This window comes from Pygocentrus nattereri, chromosome 14 (genome assembly GCF_015220715.1).
Source record: "Pygocentrus nattereri isolate fPygNat1 chromosome 14, fPygNat1.pri, whole genome shotgun sequence".
NCBI lineage: Eukaryota > Metazoa > Chordata > Actinopteri > Characiformes > Serrasalmidae > Pygocentrus > Pygocentrus nattereri.
Genome location: NC_051224.1, coordinates 14,292,695 through 14,317,318, shown reverse-complemented (window position 1 = coordinate 14,317,318; position 24,624 = coordinate 14,292,695). Strand labels below are relative to the sequence as shown.

Below are 24,624 nucleotides of genomic sequence, written 5' to 3'. Positions count from 1 at the left end.
TGGATTTTTTTCTCATTTTGTCTCTCATAGTTGAAGTGTACCTATGATTACAGACCTCTCTCATCTTTCTAAGTAGGAGATCTTGCACAATCAGTAGCTGACTAAATACTTTTTGCCCCACTGTAGTCTTACAGTCTTACATTTGGCCAATTACTGTATCACGTAACAAATGTTCTGAAATCATAATTTAAAAGCAAAAACAGCAATCAGGTGAAAATAATGCTCAAGCTTTTTAGAGTCTAAAAGCTTTTTTTGAGTCACCATGAACAGAAAACAGGCTGGGACGTGGGTTGTTGTAGTGCTGAGGTTTAAATTTTTATCTTAGTGTAAACTCTTTCGCTCTTTCTGTGCTTCTCAAAATTCCACAAACACACTTCCACACAAATACATTCACAACTCTTCTATTGAGTGGGCATGTGTGAATTTCATATCTTGCTTCAGTATCTCTTTGGTCTGATCTGTGTATGTTTTCTTCGTTCAGACATGTGATGACTCATACCTCGAAACTCGTGCGCTTACTTACATAATGGGGAAACGGAAGAGTAAATGAGGCTCGACTGCACGGAAATCATCTGCTTCTGCAAAACCAGGGGTGTCATACTCTAGACCTGCAGCTGAAAGATTTCCTGATTCCTCATGAAGCTAATCAAAGCTTTTGGCACCATGTATTCAACTATACACAGGCAGGGACGGATCCCGGTTTCTTGGGGCCTATCAGCACAAGTGTCTTTGGAGACCGCAAGGCCTGTCAGTGATCCATTGCAACATCAATATTGTACAACTTTTATAAATATTTTTATATTCGTGCTTCAAAGCTCATAATCACAATAACATATAAACATACCATTTTTATATATATATATATATATATATATATATATATATATATATATATCCATCCATCCGTTTTCTCTCTGTCAGGGTCGCGGGGATATATATATATGTATGTATGTATGTATATGTATATATAGTATGTTTATATGTCCCACAGTATTGTTTTCATTTCAAAGGCCTCAGTCTGTAACATGTTTGGCCTGGTCAGGCTTGGTCCGGAATGAGTGTTTTTCGAGACCACAAAGGCCTGAGGCCCCACCAAAGCCCCACTAGGCTGGTTGGTAATTCATCCCTGCACACAGGCAGAGTTTATCAATATTCTACAACAATCTTAATTGCAGTAAATAATTGTGTTTAAAAACATCCCACAATATTCTAACAATCCTAATAAGTATCTCTTAAAAGCAGTCTTACTGTAACAAATTTCACTGCAAAAATACTGTCACTACAGCTTCAAGTTAAATTCTTAGAATCGAATTCAGACTTGTTTTTTTTAACTGAACTGTTTACAAGAGTCCCGGGAATTCCTTGAGCTCTCTCTTTTTCTCTTTCGCTTCCTATCTTTCTGATTACTGTGAATTCTCCCTACCTGGAAACCCCAGGCGAGGACGACAACAAAATCAACTTCTGCTCTGATGACCATATTAGGAACGCCGGTTGTAAGCATTTAAACGACGAAACTTACGTCATATCCGCAGCTGGCCAATCAGGCTGATTGTTTCCACGCACTTTCTTGAATGCGTCACCAGTACGTCACGTTCCAGCACATTGCGCCCCGCCCCCACTCCCCTATAGCCCTCCGCGCTTGAAGAAATCATTCATCTCATATTGTGGCCTCGGCCTCGTTAGCTTAGCAGGAGGAAAGTAACGTTAATTAAAGGCAAATCGCCGAAGACCTGCGCCTTATCAGCGACACAACGTAACGTAGGTTTAGGGAAAAACTCCGCTGTTTACTGAATCGTAATCGACGCCTTTTAAAATAATGGGACTACTTTTTACCAGACTGATGGCTGTGTTCGGTGACAGAGGTAAGACACGACTGTTATTACTTTGTTATAACTTAGTAATTTGTATAAATTAAGCTTTTTGTTGTGCAGGTGCTGGCAGTCTTCACTGTGCTGTCCTTTTAGTAGCCCACTACAATTAAACAACTTTGACCTTAAATTTAGAGGCCAGCTCATGCGTTTTATATCTTTGTCTCAGTCAGCTTCATCGATTTTGCTGCAGGGAGACGTTTAATGTTGAATGATAGTTTCCATACTGATTATTTCTAGTTTTGGACAGGTAGTGACGATTTGAATGATCAATAGAACCCCTTTATTTCCAGCCGTAGACTTAAAGAATTGTTCACTGAAAAATCAAATTAACAAAATTTTACCTTTGCCTTAAATGTAGTTGATCACCTGAGACATGTTTGCTTTTTTAGTTTTACAGTGGAGCTACGATGCTAGTGTAGCTAAGAAGTAGTGGAAGTCCTTTTCAGTGCGATAGACTTAGCTATATTTATCACTTTCACTTCTAAAGTAAAGAAGCAGACTTCAGACATCTGATATGTCTTAGTTGATGGACACGTTTGGGGTAAGAGGTAATCTGTTTAAGTAACCCATTCCTTTAGTTTGTGTTGAGAGATCTGGCCTTATTTTGCTCCCCTCAGCCGAATCCCTCAGACCACACAGAACTATCTAGATGTTCTAGATTATTTGTATATCTGGATGTTCTCTATTGCTCATCTCAGCAGAATTCAGGCTGTGGTCAGTTACGTAAATCCAAATGCTGTCAACAGGTTGAAAGTGCAGAACTGTTCAGTTGTCTCTTCTTCAGATGAGATAGTGTCTCATAATTATGCTGTACAATACTGAGTCAGCTAAACATGCATGAGCATGTTTCGGAGGCCTACAAGCAAACACATGAGTTTCCGTCACTTTTTGTATCATGCATGCTTACTTTTCTCTCTCCTCCTCTTCCAGAGCACAAAGTGATCATTGTGGGTTTGGATAATGCTGGGAAGACAACAATTCTCTACCAGTTGTAAGTGTCTCAGATGTTTAAATCTGCATGATGTTGGAGGTCCAAATTTTATTCAAACCATACATATTTCAGCTTCAGTCCCAAGCAAGGAATTGATTTTGCATTCAGACTACAACTGAGAAGAAATCCCCTGTGCTTAGTAAAAGAACAGAAAAAAGCATGAAGCAAACTTTGGAGAAAACCTTTAAAATCCTTCTAAGCTTCATGCTCCTGACCATTGGCTCCTGTTACATGTGTTTTGAGTCTACAGTGTTTCTGTTATTCTAAATCAGATTTGTCAGAATTGTTGTCTGTGATGCAAGCAATACCCCAAATAAAGCTGATGGTGACTGGCTTGATAATCAGTGCAGTAAGCCTTTTTTTGAAAAATGCTGCTGTGTTTATTGGCTCAGTATTATAGCACCTCCTGCTGGACACAATTCATTTAGCTATTGTATATGCAGGCGCAGATATTGTACAATTAATCTCTTTCTCCTCCTCCCTAGTTTGACCAAAGAGGCTGTGCACACCACTCCCACTATTGGCAGCAATGTGGAGGAAATTAATGTAAAAAAAACACGCTTCCTTGTTTGGGACATTGGGGGCCAGGAGACCCTCAGAGCCAGCTGGAGCACCTACTACTGCAATACAGAGGTGTGTGCCTAACAATGGTAGGAAATAGGAGAGGGAGACACCTTTTTAAGAAACTAAGATCATACATGGTTTATATCTCAGTGAATGAGCAGCAGTCATGGTGGGGTTTTTATGGTGAAAAGAGTGCATTTAGCTTCTGTCCCAAACATTTCTGAGTGCATTTTTGTTTTTTTATATTCTTTTTATTTGCAGTGATTTCTAAAAGTATTTTAACAGTGATGTTTGGTTCTGTACTTAATCTTTTTGGACACAAATCTGGTGTTAAATGTTGCTTTTGCTTATGGAGAGTTTTATTGCTGTTAAATAACATGAGTATTTGCAGCAGAATGATCATGGCTATATAGTGGAAGGAGTATTTCTAAACGGCCCACTTAGCAAAACAAAGCCTGGTGGATGGCTTTTGTAGAACAATGAGTAGATAATGGGAGATTTGTTCTGAGAAGAAAAACACTAGAAGGCTTATAAGAAACACTGTGGTCTTTTCAAAGACCACCATATCATTACTGTTGGATTAAAGCCTTGTTCTGTTGTGTCTATTCATGTTGAAATGTTCACAGTTTAAAAGGGAACTGGTATTTTTAAATTCTATGAAAACAAAAGTGGAAGTACAAGTTTGGACAGTGGCAATTTGCAGAAAGCTATGTGAACAGAACCAACTGGTTACAGTTTGGTTAAAAATTGCAGCCTGTTGAGTTTACTTTGAGCCTGTCAAGTTTATGGAGAGTGAGAATCTCAAGTGATCTCAGATTAATAGGGAAAAAAGGTATGGAGGAAAATGAACTGTCCATGATCCAGGCCTTGGGCTGCCACTGAAACCAGCTCACTTATCTTCATAAGTGACTGCTGGTTGTAGGTATTTCTGTAGACCTCATCTGAGTGCAAGCTCACGTCTACTTAGGCCTGAAGTTTCAGGAACACTTTCAGACAGACAAAGCATCAGTATCAGATGATGTTTGTGTGTCACAGACGTCAGGGTATAATTACATGAAACGGATGTGCAGCTACATATTTGAAGTGCAGAAAAACTCACTTCCTCATATTTCATCCTCTGACACAAACATCCTCTGACATGTACCTTAGTGAGGTAATTTATGTATGATTTGCTTCCTCGAAGCAGTGAAAATGCATTTAAACGAAAGCTTACATGCCAGACATAAACCCACTGACATACAGAGCCAAAAAAACAAAAATGTGTCCCCTTTTATAAAAATCTGCACCAAATATCTACAAACTAATACAGTGTAACTGGGAAATTCCACTGTTTTTTCTAAATGTTTGTTGACATAAAATGAAGATAGTCATTCAGTGACTCTGCAATTCTAGAAAAATGAACTATATCAGATTTGTTCACTGCCATGATAGTGATAGGAACGAGCCTCTTAGAGCTACCTCACAGAAAGTTATTTTATGAAAGTTTTCTGTTCACTGGTATGAAGACTCTGATGCTTGACAATAGTTTTACAGTAGTTTTTGATATGGTTCTTTACCTAAAACATATAATTTTTAAAAATTCATTCACGGCAGAGAGATACAGTACCACTATTTCACAATTGACATTACAATTACATATAATTACACATTACAGTTACATGCAATTGACATTCAGCATTACATATAAACCTTCAGAAAACGTGCAAATTCCTGATGTAGTCACCACAACCCCTGGTTCCTATCACTACCATTGTAAAGAAATCAAATCAAATCACTCTGAATGACTACATCTTAACAATTAATTTTGCAGACATTTTTAAAAGTTGGTGGAATTTTGCTTTAAACTCACCATCCAGAGAAATTAATATGCATGGAAAATGTTTAGTGCTATGTTAACGCCAAATGTATGATTATTTTTGTAGTTTATAATACGGGATAATTCTCTAAGTACAATATAACTACAAAAGCTATTATACTGTGCTACATGACTATATGCCATGTCTCATTTCTACATCCACTGTTCTTTGCTGTCATTATGGTTTTATTGCTGATATTAAGTGGCCGAGTGTTTAACGACTGTCTCTATTTCTGTATTTTGCAGATAGTGATCCTTGTGGTTGACAGTACAGATCGGGAGCGTTTGACTCTTACCAAAGAAGAGCTTCATCGAATGCTTGCACATGAAGTGAGTTCATATGCATGTCCACCTGCATGTCCTTGTCATTTACATTTTTTCATATTGGTCATCAGTGTTTGGATTCTAAAACCCTCTCTCTCTTTTTCTGTGCCACCTTCAGGATCTGCAGAATGCCTCAGTGCTGGTGTTGGCCAATAAGCAGGACATGAAGGACAGCATGACAGCAGCAGAAATTTCCCGCAGTCTTACCCTTAGTTCATTAACAGCTCGCTCATGGCACATCCAGGCCTGTTGCGCACTCACTGGAGAGGGGTGAGTGTTAAATATATTTAAAATAGGCATGATATCGACAAAATAACAGTATTACAAATCCATTATGCCTTGCGAGACATTATACAACAGTCAGTTTTGATGGCACAGTCTTGACTGGCCAAGAAGCATTCTACCTGTGCTGTTTTTTGTGATTTTTGTGTTGTTTTCCCAAAAACTATATCATTCAGCTGAGCACTGGTTACTATGTTTCTACTTTAGCACATACAAGTACAGAAAATAGTTTTAAAAAGATAACTTCTGTAAGATAACATTTGACCTGCATCCGGCTTAGTCAGATTCTAAAGAAAAGAATGACAGCAGGAATACCTTATGAACATTTGATTTCCAAACCAATATACAAACAAAATGCAGTACTCAAACAAGGTAGGCTGCGAAATGCTATACAGACTGACAGGGACAAAATCATTCCGGATAATCTGGCAAATATTGAAAAAACTGAGCTGAACCTAATATTGTCACAGTTTTATGTCGCTATCTTTAACGTGAAGGATTGCTACTGCCAACATTAAATAACAATTGGGCTTGTTCTCTTTATTTTTTCTTTATTTTGCAGAGCTTTGTATAAAAGCAATAAACACTCATTTTGTATTATCACAAATAACATCATGGCTGCATTTGGACACAAGCGTTCTATGGTGTAATTAAAAAAAAGCACTGGTGAATCAGTAAGGTGACAGTGTTAAAGACTGGTCTGCATTTCATTTGCTGGATTACATGAATATCTTGATTTATCACAACACCAATAGAAACATTCACCTGTAATTGTCGTGTTTGGACAAGATGCTCACATCCAGTGAAAAAACACTGTGATTGGCAAGAGGGATTATTTACGTATTGCAACCAGCTGTGATACGTTTTATTCCTTTTGAAAAGGATAACACATTCAGTTGTTGTAATGTTGTACTTCAAACGTCCTTTACTCAATCCACTTTCATCTTCTCCCCTCTCTAGTTTACCAGCGAGTTTGGACTGGATGCATTCTCGGGTGTTGGCAAACTAGTCCAGCAATGATTTGTCATTACTTTCTGGAGCCAGAGAGAATAAGCCAGGCCTGCCTTTGCCCTTGCCTAGCCCACAGTGCATCAGTCTGGAGTGGAAACAACTCAGAGCCCCCTTCAAACACAACAGACTGGAGGCACCAAATGCCACAAGCTTTCTTCCCAGGAGAGGATAAAACTTTGGACATATAAGTGGCCACATGGGCATGTGTGTGTGTATATCCACTTGCGTGTGTGTGTGTATTATGTGACTCCGTTTTAGAGGTCCATACTGTTTACACTGCAAACGATCTGTGTTGATCAGGGCAGGAGAATTCTGCTCTGATATGCTGAACTCCGATTGAACAGTGTCTTCTGGCCTGTGGCACCACAGTTGCTGGGAGCAAGGGTCACTGCCTAAAGACAGCCTATTCGTGGGTGGAATCTAGTCATATGGTTGTTCAGAGAGGTGCTCAGCCTTTAAGCTACTAAGGAATTACTTGAAATATTTAAATGGACCTTATTTGTTTCTGTTGGACAAATATAAATCCTGTGCATGCTGTAATGAAAGAAGTATTGTAATTCTGAAAGCAGGCCAATTATTCAGGTTATGTTTTCTTTTTTTTTCACATTTTTATACAAATAAAAGTTATTGAAAAAATGTTGTCACTTTGGAAATGCTTCTTATTGATAAAGTGCATAAGTGATAGTTTCTTTAGTCTGTCCATTTATACATAACTAAGAGATAGCAAACTTTTATCTCGATGTAACATTGAATTGTTTCAGTTTTGGTCTTAAAACAATCTGTGGAGTCATAAATAAATGATCAAAAAAACCTTGACTTTTTGCAAAGAACAGCCAATAAGACACCAATGAATCTGTTTGGCCTGACCTTTTCTGACTTAGGAGGCTATAGATTCTTCAGTTTTTAGGTGATTCTGATAAATCGGGGTAAACTTGTACACTACTATTTTCTGAGGAAGCATTCAAAGTTTCATTTAAATTGATTGTCATAAGCACCATACATACAAATACTTAAACTAGTGCGTAATTATTAAAATGTCATATTCTTTTATGAATGAAATAAAGAAAAGATAATGGTTTCAAATTACACATCTTATTAACATCTAAAACATTGCAATTACATCTATGTTCCAAAAATGTGGAAATTTGACGTAAACCCAGGATGGCCACATAATTAATAAGGGTAATATCTTTTCTGCCCAGCAGAGGAAGCATCAACATTAAATGCAAATTATGATTTCAAACATACTTATGGTAATAGTCTTTGCAACATCGATCTTGTGGCAGAGGAACTTTCTGATTTTTATGTATTCCACCGAGCCAGGCAGTTTTGTATATCGCTGCTGTCTGAACAAACCTTGTATCTCCATTTTTGTCATTTTTAATTTTTTGACATAATCTGAAAAAGCCTATTTCCTTTTACACTGTGTGTAAATGATGTGAAAAGATAACGTGAAAAGATGTCTGGTTCCATCGACTTACATTAAAAATAAAGTATGTTTTTTCTTTCTCCTGCAAAGTTACAGGTTTTGATTCGACAGCAACCATATACAAGTCTTTTAAAAACTATCTTGTTTTTCTGTAAATCATCAGAGTTTGATGATGTTTTCATGCAGTGTGCTGAAATGTTTTTGCAACATCTCAAACTTGGTCTCTAAATAACCGTCAAAGTCTCAAAATCAACAATTATTTCAAAAATCTTTCCTTTTGAGCACAATTTTATTGCAAGATATGGATCAATCAATTCGACCCATCCTATTCAAAAACAAGGGACCACAAATCTGTCACTGATTGTGACCAAAATTGATATAGATATTGAAAATAATTAGCTGAGAAAATGTATGACATTTGGTTTGAATTGCCTTAAGTTGGCTATTACAATGCTCAATGTACTGACTCCAATCTAATATGTAATTATTGCTGTCTTTGATTAAAATAAAGACATGACTATTGTTTCAAATTATGCATCTTAATGAGAATTAACACCTTGCAAATATGTGTAGTTTGCTTAACTGTACAGGAAATCATATCATTTGATTTCAATACATTTTAATTAGAGCAAGAGGTGTTTTATATTTCTCTGGCCACCAAAGGGAGCCAAATCAGTAACTGCAAATGTCAACGTTGAACTACTACAAAATATACTATCAGTGGAAAGCTTTACTGTATGTCTTTAGATCAAGACCATTTTTTGTTTTTTTTTCTTTTTGCTTTCCACTGTGCCTGACAAATTCAAGTCTTTTAAAAACTTTGTTTTTCTGTAAATTATCAGAGTTTGAAAACAGCAGCTTTCTGAAATCTTTTTGCATCATCTCAAACTTTCAAAACAACTGTCAAAGTCTCAAGATCAATAATTATTTTTAAAATCTTGCCTTTTAAGCACAATATTATTGCAAGTCTTGGAATAATCAGTTCAGTCTGGCCTATTCTAAAACAGGGGACCATACATTTATCAGCTATGCTCTGACTGTGACCAGAATTGGTTTGTATATTGATATTAATTAGATAAGGGAACATGTGACATTTGGCTTGATCCTGCCTCTGTTAGCTCTTAAAATTTTCAATTTACTGCCAAAAATCTAAAATGTAATTATTTCTGTGAAATAAAATAACAACATGTCAATTATTTCAAATTATAAGATTAACTGCCTTAAATGTTAATAATTAATATGTCAATAATTGTCTGAATATAACCAAATTTGACAAGGTTATACAAATATACAAAGTAGTCACAATAATTGCAAGGTGGGAACTAATTCCCAAAAAATTGCTTGAAGGGTCTTTCTTTACAATCCAACAATTTGCTGCCTTTCTTATCCAGAAACATGAAGTTTGTTCATGTTGCTACTTTGTCCTGAAATGGTTCCTTGTTACTTCCTTTCAATAAATTGTTTCAAAAACTGCAGTTGTGCCACAGATGTCTTGTTGCTCACCATGAGAGCCACAGCCTTTGAACTCTAGGGTCGAATCCCTGTCATGGATGTTAATATGAGTTATGTAGATTGTAGCAGATGTATTACTTAGTGATCTTAATCATAGGAAAAGGAGATCTTTCTTAAAAATCTAAAGATCTGCTGCCTTCTACTACCAGGGGCCACTTCTTTACTCCTCAATGTCTTCCTGGTGCCACTTGTGGCTACATATATAGTTTCAAGCTGTTTCAAAAACAGTAAAATGCAGAGATCAAATTTAGTGTTAACTGTGTGAATTTTAGTCTTTAAACCCTTAAGTGATTTTAAAATCAATGGTTGACCTAGCAGGATGTTATTATACCTGACAGATCAAACATGATACTAGGGTTATTTATTTTCAGTGTTGTTCTGTGGGTTTTGCCAGTGCTTGCCAAATCATTAGAAGACCAAAGAGCAAATTGAGCAGGCGTAGTCCCATATTTCACCTCACTACAACCCACAAATAAACCTTTCACCACATGAAAAGAATGTCAGGCTGAAGGGGGCACCTGGATTTGAACCAGGGACCTCTTGATCTGCAGTCAAATGCTCTACCACTGAGCTATACCCCCACTTGAAACTGAAACACCCTGGACAGGTCACCAGGCGGTCACAGGGCAGACTTGAGATTTTAGATTATCCTTCTTTATTGTTTCTCATGTGTAAATCGGAAATGATTTAATGATTTTCCCACTTTTTAGCTCAAAATACATAATTGCACGTTGTGTTTTGTTGCACTGCTGACCAAGATCATTCCCCACGTTCACTGTGCAAAATATAGGGGTTCCTGGAGGGTCCTGGAGGGTCCCTGAAAATAAACGTTGTCTGTTAGAGAAAAAATACTTGCTTAAATACTGTTGCAGCTTCACCCACAATCTGTATTTGGTATTCTAACTAACTAGAGATGCAGCACTGGTCTGCCTTAGGTTGGCACTGTAGCAAATTAGTTCACCCAGTTGGTCCTTCATAAACCAGCAATTGTAACTATCCCTAGGACACCTCTAAAACAACCTTTACAACATGCCATAGCATTTGTTTTGTGGTGATGGTGGCAAGGAAGTCAGTTAACAAACTCAGTGTTATTCTGGACAATACAGACTGGTCAGAGAGCAGGGCCCTTTCAGCAACAGACTAATTCAGCTCTGCTTTAATAAGGAATAGTACAGGAGATTGTTTGTGCCAACAGCGATCACACTGTACAACACCTTGTCAGTGTGCCAGGACATTATTGTATACTGAAACACTAGCAGGACAGGCTCATTGAGCACCAGCTGAACATTACTGTCATTATACTCATATCATTATGCAATGCTACTTTGTTTTTGCATCTTTACATATTGCACAACTACTAATATACAGTATTGAACTATCGTTTACAGTGCATAGTCACTCGGTTTGTGTGTTTCTGCTTGGGTGCTTTTAGATGATTCATTGGATGTGACAATACATCACTGCATCTTCACCTCATACATATTATTCATGCAACTTTACTTATCTACTTACTTATTGCTTATTTACCAAGCTAAACCACCTCACAACTGGTACTGCTTTTAGTGTCAGACTTGGCAACCTATTAGCTAGTGTGAGATGCTATAGATGGTATTATATTATCAAAACAACCTAGAACCTGCTTGCATCACAGAGTGTCTGTTTGTTTATGTTCTGGCATGTAACCTAAGATCTGCAGATAGTGGCCTTCTACAAATGCCCTCTGTAAACTTCTTCTAAACTGTGGAACTCAATTCCACCTTTAATTAGAAGTCAAGCTCAGTGCTCACTTTTAAGAAGCATCTAAAAACGTATCTCTTTAAGTTAGCAAGTAATTAAAACTGAACGTCTCATGGTGTTTATCTTGTAATGTAATCTTTTTCATTTTCTTCTAATTCTAATTAAATACTAATGATCTCTTCTAACTATGATGTATCAACTGTCTGTAAAGCACTTTGAGCTGCCACTGGCATGAAATGTGCTGTATAAATAAAAATATTAATAAAAAAGTATTATTAATAATTAATTAGACAGAATGGATGTAACAGATAGATCATGTATCAGTAAAGCAAAACAGCATATAGTTTGAATTATTTGAATAAATGAAACAAAAGTTACTTTATATTCCCACTTTGTTTGCGCACCAAAAAGGATTTTTCTACTGTTACAAGCTTGAGCCGAATACTTTTTGGTGCGATATAAATCCATTTTCAAAAAAAATATTTAAAGAACCATCTGCAACACTTATTTTTTCCCCATGCATTTAACCATTTCACCATTTCAAAACACATTTATGCATGCAAATGCTCAAAGGTGAGCATACTTTTTGTTTACACAGCTGGGTGTCACTCTCCACACAGCATAATGTAAAGCTCTTTTGTCAAAATATGTCCCAGAAAAAAGTGTCAAATGCAGACCACATTTACTTTTAACTGCATGAATGTGTGTATTTAGACACTGTGTGTGATTTTTAAATCAGTGTGTAATCTAGCAGGATGTTCTTACACCCAATAGATCAAATTTAATAGTGGAGTTTTTCCATTCTTACTGTTGTTTTGAGGGCTTCTGCCACTGCATGTCAGATCATTAAAAGACCTTATATGCAAACTGAGCAGGATTAGTGCTGTATTTCACCTCACTACAATTAATATATAAACCCTTACCCACCTGCGGGTCAGGTGGAAGGGGGCACCCGGATTTGAACCGGGGACCTCTTGATCTGCAGTCAAATGCTCTACCACTGAGCTATACCCCCTGTCAAAGAGCTACACATTGCTTCTGCAGAGATTTGTGAGCTGTCATGCTCTTAGGCACCCACATAAACAGGGTTTGGCTGGATTGCTGTAAGATGGTTTTATAATATATATTTTATAAATATATAGAACCAAATTGGTTTTATATGGTGCAAAACATCACTTCCAAACCTTTGAACTTTCAATGGTGTACCTTTATGTCATATATTCTATGACAACAGATGGCTATTTAATTGCTAAATGTCTTAAATGGCAAAGGAATATGAAGACAGTAAAAAGAATCTACATTTAAGTTTAACACATACACTTTTAAAAATGATGGTTCTTCAAGGGTTTTTTATTAAAGAAAATGGTTCTGTATAGAACAATGCACACTAAAGAACCTGTTGCTATAGATGTTTTTTAATATAATCTTTTTAAAAAGAGCTCCACATAGCATCAAAAAGACTGTTATTGTTGCATCTTAAGCACATTCTCCATCAATCTGAAGAACCCTTTCATGGCGCAAAAAGTTGATGTGTGGTTTGCTGATTAGGAGATAGAACTTTTGCAAAAACATTTAAAACATTATTTAATATTTAATAAATATTTTGTATGAAATGTAAATATAGAGTGGATGTAAATATAGAAGGTATGTTTTTATTTAAATAATGTAATTGAGTAAAAGAACAAGTAATCAATTTTAACGATATGAGCAAAGTACAAATCTTCCTAAATAATGCTTAAGTACAGAGCTCAACACAGTCATGTGAAACGTTAGGACAGCCCATTAAATAGTCAAGTCTTTATTAAGAAACATTCACATATTGATGTCTAATTTTGTTTTTATTTATCTTGGGAAAACAAAGTGATTCAATTGCAGGTAAACAACAAAAATGAACCTTGCTTTACTAATCAAACAAAACATATTAACAAAAAGTGTATTCTAACTGGGAAAAGGTTAGGACACATTTGGCTGAAATAACTTCAGTGAGACTTTTCTTGCCCCATCTACCAGTCTCTGATATCTGTCTGAGGAAAGTTTGGCCCACTCCTCATTCTTGGTGGATTCTATGATGGGGAGTAGGCAGGTCCTGCTGCAGCAAAGCATCCCCAATCCACGACACTTCCACCTCCATATTTCACAGTTGGTATAAGGTTCTTTGCTGTGTTTGGTTTATACTAAACAAGCCTTCTGTTATGGTGTCTGAATAATTCAGTTTTAGACTCATCTGTCCAAAGAACATTTCTCCAGAAGTCCTGGTCTTTGTCTATGTTCTCTCAGACTTCTGTCTGGCCTTCACAACTGCCTAATGGTCAGCTGAAAAGATTTAATGCTCAAATGAATATTGAGCTGGAGTTTATTGCTTGAAAAGGGGCAAAATCTAATTAGAAATAAATCCTTCTGGGGCACAGGGGGTGCTGGAGCCTATCCCAGCTGTCATTGGGTGAAAGGCTGGATACACCCAGAACAGGTCCCCAGTCCATCGCAACGCAGACAGACAGACAGACACATTCACTCACACACAGGGGCAATTTAGCATGTCCAACTGGCCTGACTGCATGTCTTTGGACTGTGGGAGGAAACCAGAGAACCTGGAGGAAAGCCATGCAGACACGGGGAGAACATGCAAACTTCACACAGAAAGGACCTTGGTCGGCCAGCCAGGGACTCAAACCCAGGCCCTCCTTGCTGTGAGGCAACAGTAGAAATAAATAGATTACATTAATTTAAAAAAGGAATCAAGTGAACAAAAATGTTAGGTCTGTTGAGACCTGGCTTATAGTGGAGAGTAGAACTAGCATAGAACTCTGCTTTTTACTATGGACAAGTAGCATTACATGTATTTGAAGCAACAGGTCCCCATATGTGGTTTTAGATCTGATATGTATCCAATTCATGGTCATGCGACCTTAATGGCTTTCAAATTCGAGGTTAATAAAGATTTTCCATTCGATTTAAACACATAATGAATTGAAATCTTTAATCTTCACTTTAAATTATAATTGCATTATATACATTTTAATTGTATTACATTATATTAGAAGTATGTGTATATATGATAATGCAATTATCAATTATAGAACCACTTTTGGGATCCTCACCACAACTGGTCTTTGTTCTTTATGTTCACTTAACATTTAATATTTCAACATAAGATGGATTTGAAATTAGTAGCTCAAATGTATTAGTAGGTTATGTTTAATAAACCTGGTGAAGTTTTCTGTAGAATAAAATGTGGCCAATCATTTTAAAGCAATGGGTTAATTTTGCTTAGCCACTGCCACCTGATTGAACAAGAGTGTTTTCTCCACAGCCATACAAGTACATTTTTGTTTGTTTAGCAGGGCGTCACTCTTTGCGCAGTATAAAGTAAGTTCATGGGAAAATGTGTTATAGCAGAAACAGTCAAAAGCAGACATTAAAATTACTAATAACAATCTGAAATGGAGCATTTAAGCCACTACTAGCTTTACACAATAGCAGGACGTCATTACACCTGATACAATTTGACACTGGAGTTCTTCAGTGTTGAAGCGGTTTCGCAAGACTCTGTCTCTGTATGCAACAACATTAGAAACATCACAACCACTATACAGACATTATTTAACACCATGTTACTACCAATAAATTTGCCACTTTAGTAAATTTCTTAATAAAGGGGGCACCCGGATTTGAACCGGGGACCTCTTGATCTGCAGTCAAATGCTCTACCACTGAGCTATACCCCCATCTGACAAAGTGCTCACTGCGGAGGTACTCATGGTTCACTTCCTTTGGCAACTTTTCCCCTGGCTTATGGCTTTTGTGTCTAGGGGCATCAAGATTTCAGGGGGCATCAAAAATTTTCCTTGCCTTATCCAGATATAATCCTAATACTCAAGACGTATAAAGTGACCAGGTGTAAATGGTTGTCAACCTGAGTATTTGAAATGGTTCTCTTGTACACCTTGAAATCCTTAAGTGGCCATACAAACAGACCAGTCAGAACTCAGATAGCTCAGTTGGTAGCGCTTTGGCTTTTATGAGGGTCCAGGGTTCAAGTCCCTGTTCAGATGACCATGCAACCAATCTGCTACTGGACATTGCACTTCCCATGTGCACCTGATAAGCTTTACTGTGACTGTTCCCCTCTAACAATGTGATACTCTTATGGTTTAGGCATGAAGACTTAAAAAAAATAATAAAAGGAAAACTTCATGTAATGTTGCTACATGCTATGTCATAAGAAAACATCATTGGCAATGTAAATATAGCACAGAATACCAAAAAGTCATTTATAATCCAGATGAGTCTGATGATTTTAAGGGGGCTGAATGCTTTTGCAAGGCTTTGTGCATGTAGCTGGTCCTAGAGTTCCACTCACACACCAAGCTGACTGTTGGCTGTGGCTGGACCCTTAATCTATAAGAACCTGAAGATCAGCTGAAAGTCCACATAATCTTATGTTTCAGCATAAAAAATGAACTTGGTAAATAAAAGTTTATGTTTTATTGAGATCAAATGTAAATAGGTTGCTTTATGTTGCTTTATGTGTTAAATAATATTCAATAGATAGATAGATAGATAGATAGATAGATAGATAGATAGATAGATAATCTTTATTTCTTTATTTCCATTGTTTAAAAACAAAGAAAAACCATTTAGCATATCTAGAATTGACAGCACAGACATAAACAACACATGCCTACACATGTCACTTTATACATTACCACTATTAAGATGTACACCTTCTACCTCATACTCATACTGCTGTGGTCCATGCTGCTGTTATCTGTCCTGCCCTTTTTGCACCTTTATGCACCTTCTATTTATTGTTTATTGTTTGTCACTTTGGGGGTTGACTGGACCGTGAGTACAATGTTTCGTTCAACCTCATGTACCACATGTGATGTGAATGACAATAAAGCTCTCTTATCTTATCTTATCTTATCTTATCTTATCTTATCTTATCTTATCTTAAAAAAAACAAAAACATCTTATGTCCAGGGTGAGTGGTGTCCTTATTACGATATATTGTTCAAGTCCACAGCAGTGCCCCCCAAACCTTCATTTTATTATTTATTGTTATAACATCATGGTTTTATGTAAGTAGGCTACTAACTATTATTTAAACATAAATGTTTTTTTTCTTTTATTTACTTAATGAACATTCTGAGGATGCAGTATGCTTTGTCAAACTGTCGAGGCAATAATGTTTGACTGCCTACACGTTGAATTCGTTATATACTGTATTGTAATGAGATCAGAATTAATATTTCATTCTGAATTCTGTTACCGCATTGTTTACTTGTTAAAAAATTAACTGAACTTTGATCAAAAGAGGGGGCACCCGGATTTGAACCGGGGACCTCTTGATCTGCAGTCAAATGCTCTACCACTGAGCTATACCCCCTGGTGGCGAGAAGGGGTTTTCTGACCTTTTTGTATCTACGAGAGCGATGGGTTATACTTCACGATGCTCTGGTTCTGGTTATTGTCAGTGAACCGAAATAACTCCAGTATAGTAGCCTGTATCCACCTATTTCTTTACTCATGTTGATTACAAATATATTTACAACTAAGCTAATTTACTCAGGACATCATCTAAGCAGATAAGGAAATTATCGGAGTCTCCAGTGGGAATTTCACCGATTTTTCACAATATCTGCATGATTCAGTCGTTGAGACCTAAAACAAAGTAATTAGATGTGATTTGATGTGACATCCAACACAAGAGAGTTGTGCCGTGAGTTAAGGGGTAAGTCAGGTTTTCTGCTCTTTATTCGTCACTGTTTGTAAAAGCCGGTGCTGGAGAAGAGGGCGTTTCACTGCGGACCCTTCAGTCGTTAAAGACCGTTTGATTGTTGTTAGTTGAGTTTTCGAGATTCTCTTTCACAAACGTGATTCACAATCGGTTTAGGGGGAACCTGTGCGCTTTTCTGTTATATCAAAACATAACTGCAAAACACTACATGTTTACGGACTATCTGTGCTTCATTTAATCTTGGAAAGTATAAGGATGTGTTCCATTCAAACCTACCAACCTTTTCCTGTTTTACTGCAGCCCACAGCCTAGGGCGGTAGGACGTTATCGTTACTACTATTGAGTGCTGATTGGTTAGCTTTACTGCTAGTGAATGTTGATTGGTTGGTGAGCTGATCAGCTCATTGGCTGAGTGAGTCACTGACGTGTATGAGGCACTGTCCATGGTCTTCTATTCTCAAAGGCATTCGGCAGTGGGATGTTCTCCGAGAGTAATTAAGGTGCCAGTGAATTGTCTCAGAAGAACAGGAGCAGTATGTGCTGTCAGAGGGGGTCGCTACAGCTCTCGAAATCTCAAACAAGGTTACGAACACAAAAGCAAGCACAGATAAGAATGTCAGTGTCTCAGGCAGTTTGCATTGCACAAGATGCGAAACTGCCAAAAGAAAAAAAACAAGGTGCCAAAAGAGCCTAGCTAACGGCACTGAACCCAAATTATTTATTATTATTATTTATTTGGGCCTTCCATTTCGTGGAAAAACGAAACCCTTACAAATCCATATCCTGACGTAGGCTTGGATATGATCACCAAGTTGAAAAGAAGAGAAGACTTTACCGCCCAGACCAAGGCAAGATGTCTGTGATAACTAGCGCTAGCTAGCTGGCTTGCTATCAAGAACCAAATTGCTAATGTTAACCCACTAGCTAGCTCACGGTAGCTAACTTAGCTAATGCGCTTAGCCACAAAACAGACATCCTAACCCAGCCAACAAAATATAAATAAAGCGACTAACGTAACTAACTACACTAGTAAACAGGATTAATTTTCCCTCTGTTTTAACGTTTTGGCTGTCTTATGAGTTAACATTTTACCTGGGTAAGGTAGTTGATTTTCTTTTTACAGGCAGGTTGAGTGTTGGGTGGGTAGCTAAATATTTTTAAAGACAGCCTTAAAAGTTATGTTGTTATTTCCAGCGTGGAGTGTCTAGGGCTCAGTGCAAGATGTCAGCATGGGGTGCAGAGAAACCAGGGAGGAAGGTCACTGAATTACAGGGAAGAGGTCATCGTCGGAGGTGATGAAGATGGAGTCCATGGTGAAGCAATGCTAGGCTGGTGAGAGGCGCAAAGCTTGGTCAGTGTGAAATCTTGTCATAGATGAAGACAAAAGGATATTTTACAGGATTTAAAATAGGAATAACAAAGAGTTTCAGGCAGTCTTTCCCCCATATTTAAGTTATTTTCTAACTCCATTTAAACCTTTGAGCTGAATCCTGAGTAAATTATTCTTAACTACCCACCTCCAAACATTTCATATCCAGGAACAAAAAAAAAATGCACTAGCTACCGATAGAACGTCTGCAGCTTTAAATCTTACACATTTTAATCTTCATTTTCACTTCTATGTAAAGGTGATATGGCATAAAGAATATATTATGATACATTATGTTTTATGATATTTTGTAATCAAAATTTTCTAAAGGACTATAATGTAAGTACACTATTACAAACATCTTTATTTAGGGACACCTGGCCTCTTCAGTTTTTACTCTGTAAATCCATTTCCAGCTATAGATTTCTTCTTCAATTTTTATTCCTCTGCATTTCTGAACACATTTAAAAATGAGAGCCAGTGTTGGTTTTGCTCTTTAATACCAGGATGTTCCCATTTATCTTACTATTGGATAGGCCATCTTTGAAGTACAGAAGACAATCAATGATTTCCTTGTCCAGTCTAAAGGGAAGACATCCAAAAACCAACCTGAACAGTAGGGACACTTAGAGACCAAACTGTTGCTGGTTCGGCATGATACTTCCCCTCGAGAAGGAACTCAAGAGGGTGGTACTCAAGTGTGCCTAAGAACATAAAAGAAGGAGAGAAATAAGTAGTTCACAGAAAAAGATAACTGTACAGGTTCATTTTTGTTCACCAAGGTAAAACAAAGTAAATATTCCTTCAAAAAGTCCAACTATGTACATAAAAAAGTACACTACACTTCACTCTCCCAGGGGAAACATAACATTTTAAACTAGAAAAATAAAATGAAAATAGGGCGTCAAGACAGGGTGTTACTTAAAAATACAACTGAATGTAGTTCCTTAACTAAAGTTATTACAGAATTCTCTGTTTTGATATCCACCAAGACACCTCTTCTGCAGCACTGGCACGCCGCCTCCAGTACCTGGAGCATTATGGCACAAGCTCTGTCTTCATCGATGGATCCTCCAAACTCGTCAATGAAGCTCTCCTAATCCATGCAAGGATCTGGGTGCTCCAAAACTAGAATGTAGTGGTCAGGCTCGTCGAACCACTCGATGAGCTGTATTATATTCTTACAGATGGGTGGCTGGTTCGTCATCTGCAACAGACCCACCTCCACAGGCACAGCCATGGGTTCAACAGGCTGCAGGGGAGGAGACAGGAATTATCAGTGAAGAACATAGGCAGAAAATTATGGGGTGGTTTAGGACCATCATGTGTTACTACTAGTATAACTTCTTTGCTTTGAAAGCAAAACCGTGCCTGCGTGTCCACTTACGCTTTGAACAAATACTTCATCTCCTGGCTGCTTTAAGATTATTTTGATGGCCACCTAGACACAAAGACAAAAGTTATTAAGATCACTAGCACTGAAAGAGGAAGAGTGGCTGACAATAAAAGTGTAATTTGAGGTGTGAGCAGAACCTGCAAGCCATCAGAAAAGCGTCTTCCCTCGTAGACAGCTCCAAAGCCTCTTCACCTAATTTTTCCCCAATTACGTAACAAGAGGCAAAGGTGTCTGTGGGAGAAGAATGTTAAAATTGTGCACTCACTTTTATTAGATCATTTATCGTGAGTTTATCAATCAACATTTACTGACTGTAAAAAAGCAGTGGGGTTTAGTTTCCCCCAGCTATTTATTAACTATTGCAAATAATCATTTGATTATTTGCATTATAATTATCTTAAATTAAATGAAATAAAGTGTAGTGGCTATGTTCTGGGTAATGGGCTGACCTGGCTTGGTGTCTTTTCTCTGGCTCTGGGTTGTTCTACTACTAAGTTCACAGCCCTCTTTCTTTTCTTTTTTGCCAGAGCTCTTGTTTGAGGAATTTTGTTCGTTCCCTGTGTGTCATCCTGGCTGCAGCTCTCCTCTGTTCTTTTTCTTTTCCCTTTAGGTGCATCTGAAAACAATGGCTCGGAAAGTTACATAGAAGCAGTAATGGTACCCATGACTGTCATTTTTATGCTAAAAAAACAAGGTGTTCTGATATTTCAATATAATGTGCTGGGGTGCATAAAATGTGCTGACCAGGGACCATTTTTATCCCCAAGCCAAAATCTAAAATCTGATCAGAAACCCTAATCATAAAGCAACATGGCAAACTGACAGAGTAAACCAGAAAAAAAAAGCCTCAAACTGGAATGTATGGAATAACCTGTTGGTGCAGAGCACTTCTCCATCGTGTTTAGCTGTATGAACTAAACAGAACTTGCAGATTCACTTTCCTCCACCAAATTTTACACTAAATTGTGCTTTGGACACACTAATGTGTTGCGTTCTTTTTATCAACCTGAGCAGAAATTATAACATTCCAAGCCCAGATGGTTGATGTGACATCATATTCATGCATTATGACATCGCAATTAGGGTGTTCATTGCCACAGCAATGTTTAAAACTGCGGTTTGACTTCTGCACTTTGGCTGTGCTTAATGTATTAGTATTTTTTTCAAATGAAAATATCTAATGTGGAAAAAAAGCTCAAATGAATAAAGCAGTGTTTATTATAGTAATATATTTGTAAATTGTGAGTAAAACTGTGGCCCTCATGTAAAAAAGTAATTTCTGCCTTTTAACAGTAGATACAATACTGTATTTCTGACTAAAACCAGCTGATGATTTATAACCCCATTTCCAAAAAAGTTGGGATGCTGTGCAGAATGTAAATAAAAATAAAATGCAATGATATGCAAATCATGTAAACCATAATTTTTAAGGAAAATTCTACAAAGACAACAAATCAAATGTTGAAACTGTTGAATTTTATTGTTTTGTGAAAAACATATGCACGTTTTGAATTTAATGCCAACAACACATTCCAAAAATGTTGTTCTCAGGAATTGAGAAGATCAATTGCTATAGTTCTGAAAGTGAAATGTTTTCCTGTTCTTGTTTAATATAGGATTTCAGCTGCTGAACAGTTCGGGGTCTCCTTTATTTTTCATTTCATAATGTGCAAAATGTTTTCTATTGGTCACAGGTCTTGACTGCAGGCAGGCCAGTTTAGCACCCAAACTCTTAATATGGAGCCATACTGTTGTAATACATGCAGAATGTGGTTTGACATTGTCTTGCTGAAATAATCAAGGACTACCCTGAAAAAGACGTTGTCTGGACTACAGCACATATTGCCAAAACATGTATATATATATATATATATATATATATATATATCATTCAGCATTAATGGTGCCTTCACAGATGTGCATTTCACCCATGCCATGTGCACTAATGCAGCCCTATAGCATCATGAATACTGGCTTTTGAACTGTGCACTGATAACAAGCTGAGTGGTTTTGAGGACGCAGTGTCCCTGATTTCCACTAAGAAATTCAAATATTTATTCGTCAGACCACAAGACACTTTTCCACTCCACCTCAGTCCATTTTAGATGAGCTCAGGCCCAGAGAGATTGGCATCATTTCTGGATCCTGTATATGTACAGTTTCTTCTTTGCATTTTAGAGTTTTATCTTGCATTTGTGGATGCAATGATGAACTGGTTTCACAGACAGTAGTTTTCAGAAGTGTTCCTGAGCCCATGTAGTGATTTCCACTACAGAATCATGTCTGTTTTTAATGCAGTGCCACCTGAGGGCCCCAAGATCATGGCCAGTAAATAGTGGTTTTAGGCCTTGTCCCTTGCATACAGAGATTTCTCCATATAGAGATTTCTCCAGGTTTTCTGAATCTTTTAATGATATTATGTACCATAAACGATGAAAAGCAAAAGTTCTTTGCTATTTTTATGTTGAGAAAAGTTATTCTTGAATTGTTGCACTATTTGATGGTACAGTCTTTCACAGAGTGGTACCCCTCCTCATCTTTACTTATGAAAGACTCAGCCTCTCTGGGATGGTGTTTTATACCCAATCATGTTACTGTCCTGTTGTAACACAGGTGTGTTTTTTAGCATTACACAACTTTATCAGTCTTTTGTTGCCCCTGTCCCAACTTTTTTGGAATGTGTTGTTGGCATCAAATTTAAAATGAGCAATATTTTTGAAAAAACAACAAATTTCTCAGTTTCAACGAATGAATGAAATATGAAAATTCAATGAAATAAAGGGTTTAAATGATTTGCACATCATTGCATTTTGTTTTTATTTACATTTTGCACAGTGTCCCAATTTTTTTTTGGAAATGGGGCTGAAAAAATTAAATGGATCCCTATCTGCATTGTAGGAATGTAACATTAAATACCGGTTTCTGCACCCCAAGAGGGAATAATATAGCTTAAAATTGTCATTGAAGTGACATTCTGTAGTGTTTTATATTGTGAATCATACAGTTAGTACTTTTACCCCTGCCTGTAATGTTAATGATGGAGTTGTGTAGCTTGTTAGCTAGCTGACCAGCCTAGTAGAAAACAAGATGCCAGCCACTCACTTTAAACAGAAAACTGGTTCTTACTTTATCGGCGCACTCGGTGGTTCCTGCCAGCAGCATTAGAGTCAAAGATTACTCCATTGACAGCACAAGGATTTTTCGTGCTGTGGAGCAGTGATCCAGAGCTCAGTCGCTATAAGGCGGTCACACGTGTGCGTATATCTGGATTTTACAACGGCTTTGAAGGCAGTTCAGCCAATCAGATTTCACGACCGGAACTATCCGTTTGATAAAGAACAATTTAATGCTTAAATGGCTCTTTTCATGGTGAAATCGTACCAAAAAGGGTTCTTCCATTCTTATGATATTAAGCTTGTGATTATAGAAGAACCCTTTATTTGGTGCTATATGGAACCATTATCAAAAAGGATCTATATGGAACTATATACAAAACGTTCTCGATCAGTTCTCTATAACCATTTCACCATTCAAAGAACCATTTCAGCATGAGATGAATTTATGTAGAAGTCACAGTTATGAACAGAACCATTCACTTTACTGAAGAACCCATGATGAAACATTTTTAAGAGTGTAGTTCAATCTTCATTTCCATGTTTACCTGTTTTAAGGTTAAATTGGAAGTTTATTTTTTCATTTATAGGTGGCTTGTTTTTTTACTGTAAGTTTGTGCTGTTTGAGTTTAAGCATTGTGTTATTGGAGAACTGATATTCATATCTGACAATAAAAAGTTTCTTTTTTTCAAATGATAGTGAACAATATCACTGCCCTGAATCTGCCTTCCATCCAATGATTGCTGAGACCACTCCAGCTCCCCCATGATGCAGAAAGATAAGCGGTTTAGAAAATGTGTGTAAAAATGTGTGAACAATAGCAGGCTTTATCCCCAAAATCCTCAAAATCTGAATCAGTGACAAAGTTTTCTACTGATTGGTCACATATTCCAGAAATAGTCAATATTCCAGACATTTTTTTGATGTTCTGATGCTTACTGATTTGTGTCTTTAAAGAAAAATTATGAATTCTTATGAGGACAGATTAAACAGGCAGGGAATAGTAAGTGGGTGAAAAGTCTACAAAAATCCACTCAAAGCTCTGATGAAAAAAGTGACTTTAAACAACACAGCAATCTAGGAAAGCATTAGCCAACAAAAATAAACTAAAATAGGCCTGTATGGACTGACCTGTGGATGCTGGGTGCTGCTCCATCATCTTATAAACTAAACAGCAGTTTTACTTTCTTCCACCAGATGTGATTATGTGAATTAATTGTCAGCTGATCTTTAGGTTTTCCTAATCAAAATGATCAGAAAGAGCTAAATTCTGAACTAAAAGAAGTTTGAACATCTCACTCATGCATTATGGCATGTTCTTATTGGACACATCCAAAACTGGCTTTACAATATGCTCAGTTTGGAAATACATGTTTTAGAATTGACAAAATTTGAATTTACGCCAGTAAAAATAAAAAATAGAATCTGG

General features: G+C 37.1%; 1 protein-coding gene and 4 non-coding genes across 5 annotated transcripts; 1 reads left to right on the top strand and 4 right to left on the bottom strand.

Annotated features, from left to right (window-relative positions):
• The first annotated feature begins 1,635 nt into the window (after positions 1-1,635).
• Positions 1,636-8,105, top strand: arl5c (ADP-ribosylation factor-like 5C). Its single transcript, XM_017684589.2, has 6 exons — positions 1,636-1,862; positions 2,802-2,862; positions 3,348-3,495; positions 5,528-5,611; positions 5,724-5,875; positions 6,848-8,105. Exons 1-6 carry the CDS (start codon positions 1,817-1,819, stop codon positions 6,894-6,896), a joined length of 540 nt encoding a protein of 179 aa, XP_017540078.1. The 5' UTR covers positions 1,636-1,816; the 3' UTR covers positions 6,897-8,105.
• Positions 8,106-10,348: 2,243 nt separating this feature from the next.
• trnac-gca lies at positions 10,349-10,420 on the bottom strand. Its single transcript has one exon. It is a non-coding gene; the product is annotated as a tRNA-Cys (tRNA).
• A 2,099-nt stretch (positions 10,421-12,519) lies between these two features.
• trnac-gca lies at positions 12,520-12,591 on the bottom strand. The gene has a single exon. It is a non-coding gene; the product is annotated as a tRNA-Cys (tRNA).
• A 2,638-nt stretch (positions 12,592-15,229) lies between these two features.
• Positions 15,230-15,301, bottom strand: trnac-gca. Its single transcript has one exon. It is a non-coding gene; the product is annotated as a tRNA-Cys (tRNA).
• Positions 15,302-16,893: 1,592 nt separating this feature from the next.
• On the bottom strand, positions 16,894-16,965 carry trnac-gca. The gene has a single exon. It is a non-coding gene; the product is annotated as a tRNA-Cys (tRNA).
• Between the last annotated feature and the right edge of the window lie 7,659 nt (positions 16,966-24,624).

Coding starts and splice junctions, on each gene's coding strand:
- arl5c (XM_017684589.2), top strand. CDS start 1,817: ATGGGACTACTTTTTACCAGACTGATGGCTGTGTTCGGTGACAGAG. Junction 2,863..3,347: donor ACAACAATTCTCTACCAGTT/GTAAGTGTCTCA, acceptor CCTCCTCCCTAG/TTTGACCAAAGAGGCTGTGC. Junction 5,876..6,847: donor TGCGCACTCACTGGAGAGGG/GTGAGTGTTAAA, acceptor TCCCCTCTCTAG/TTTACCAGCGAGTTTGGACT.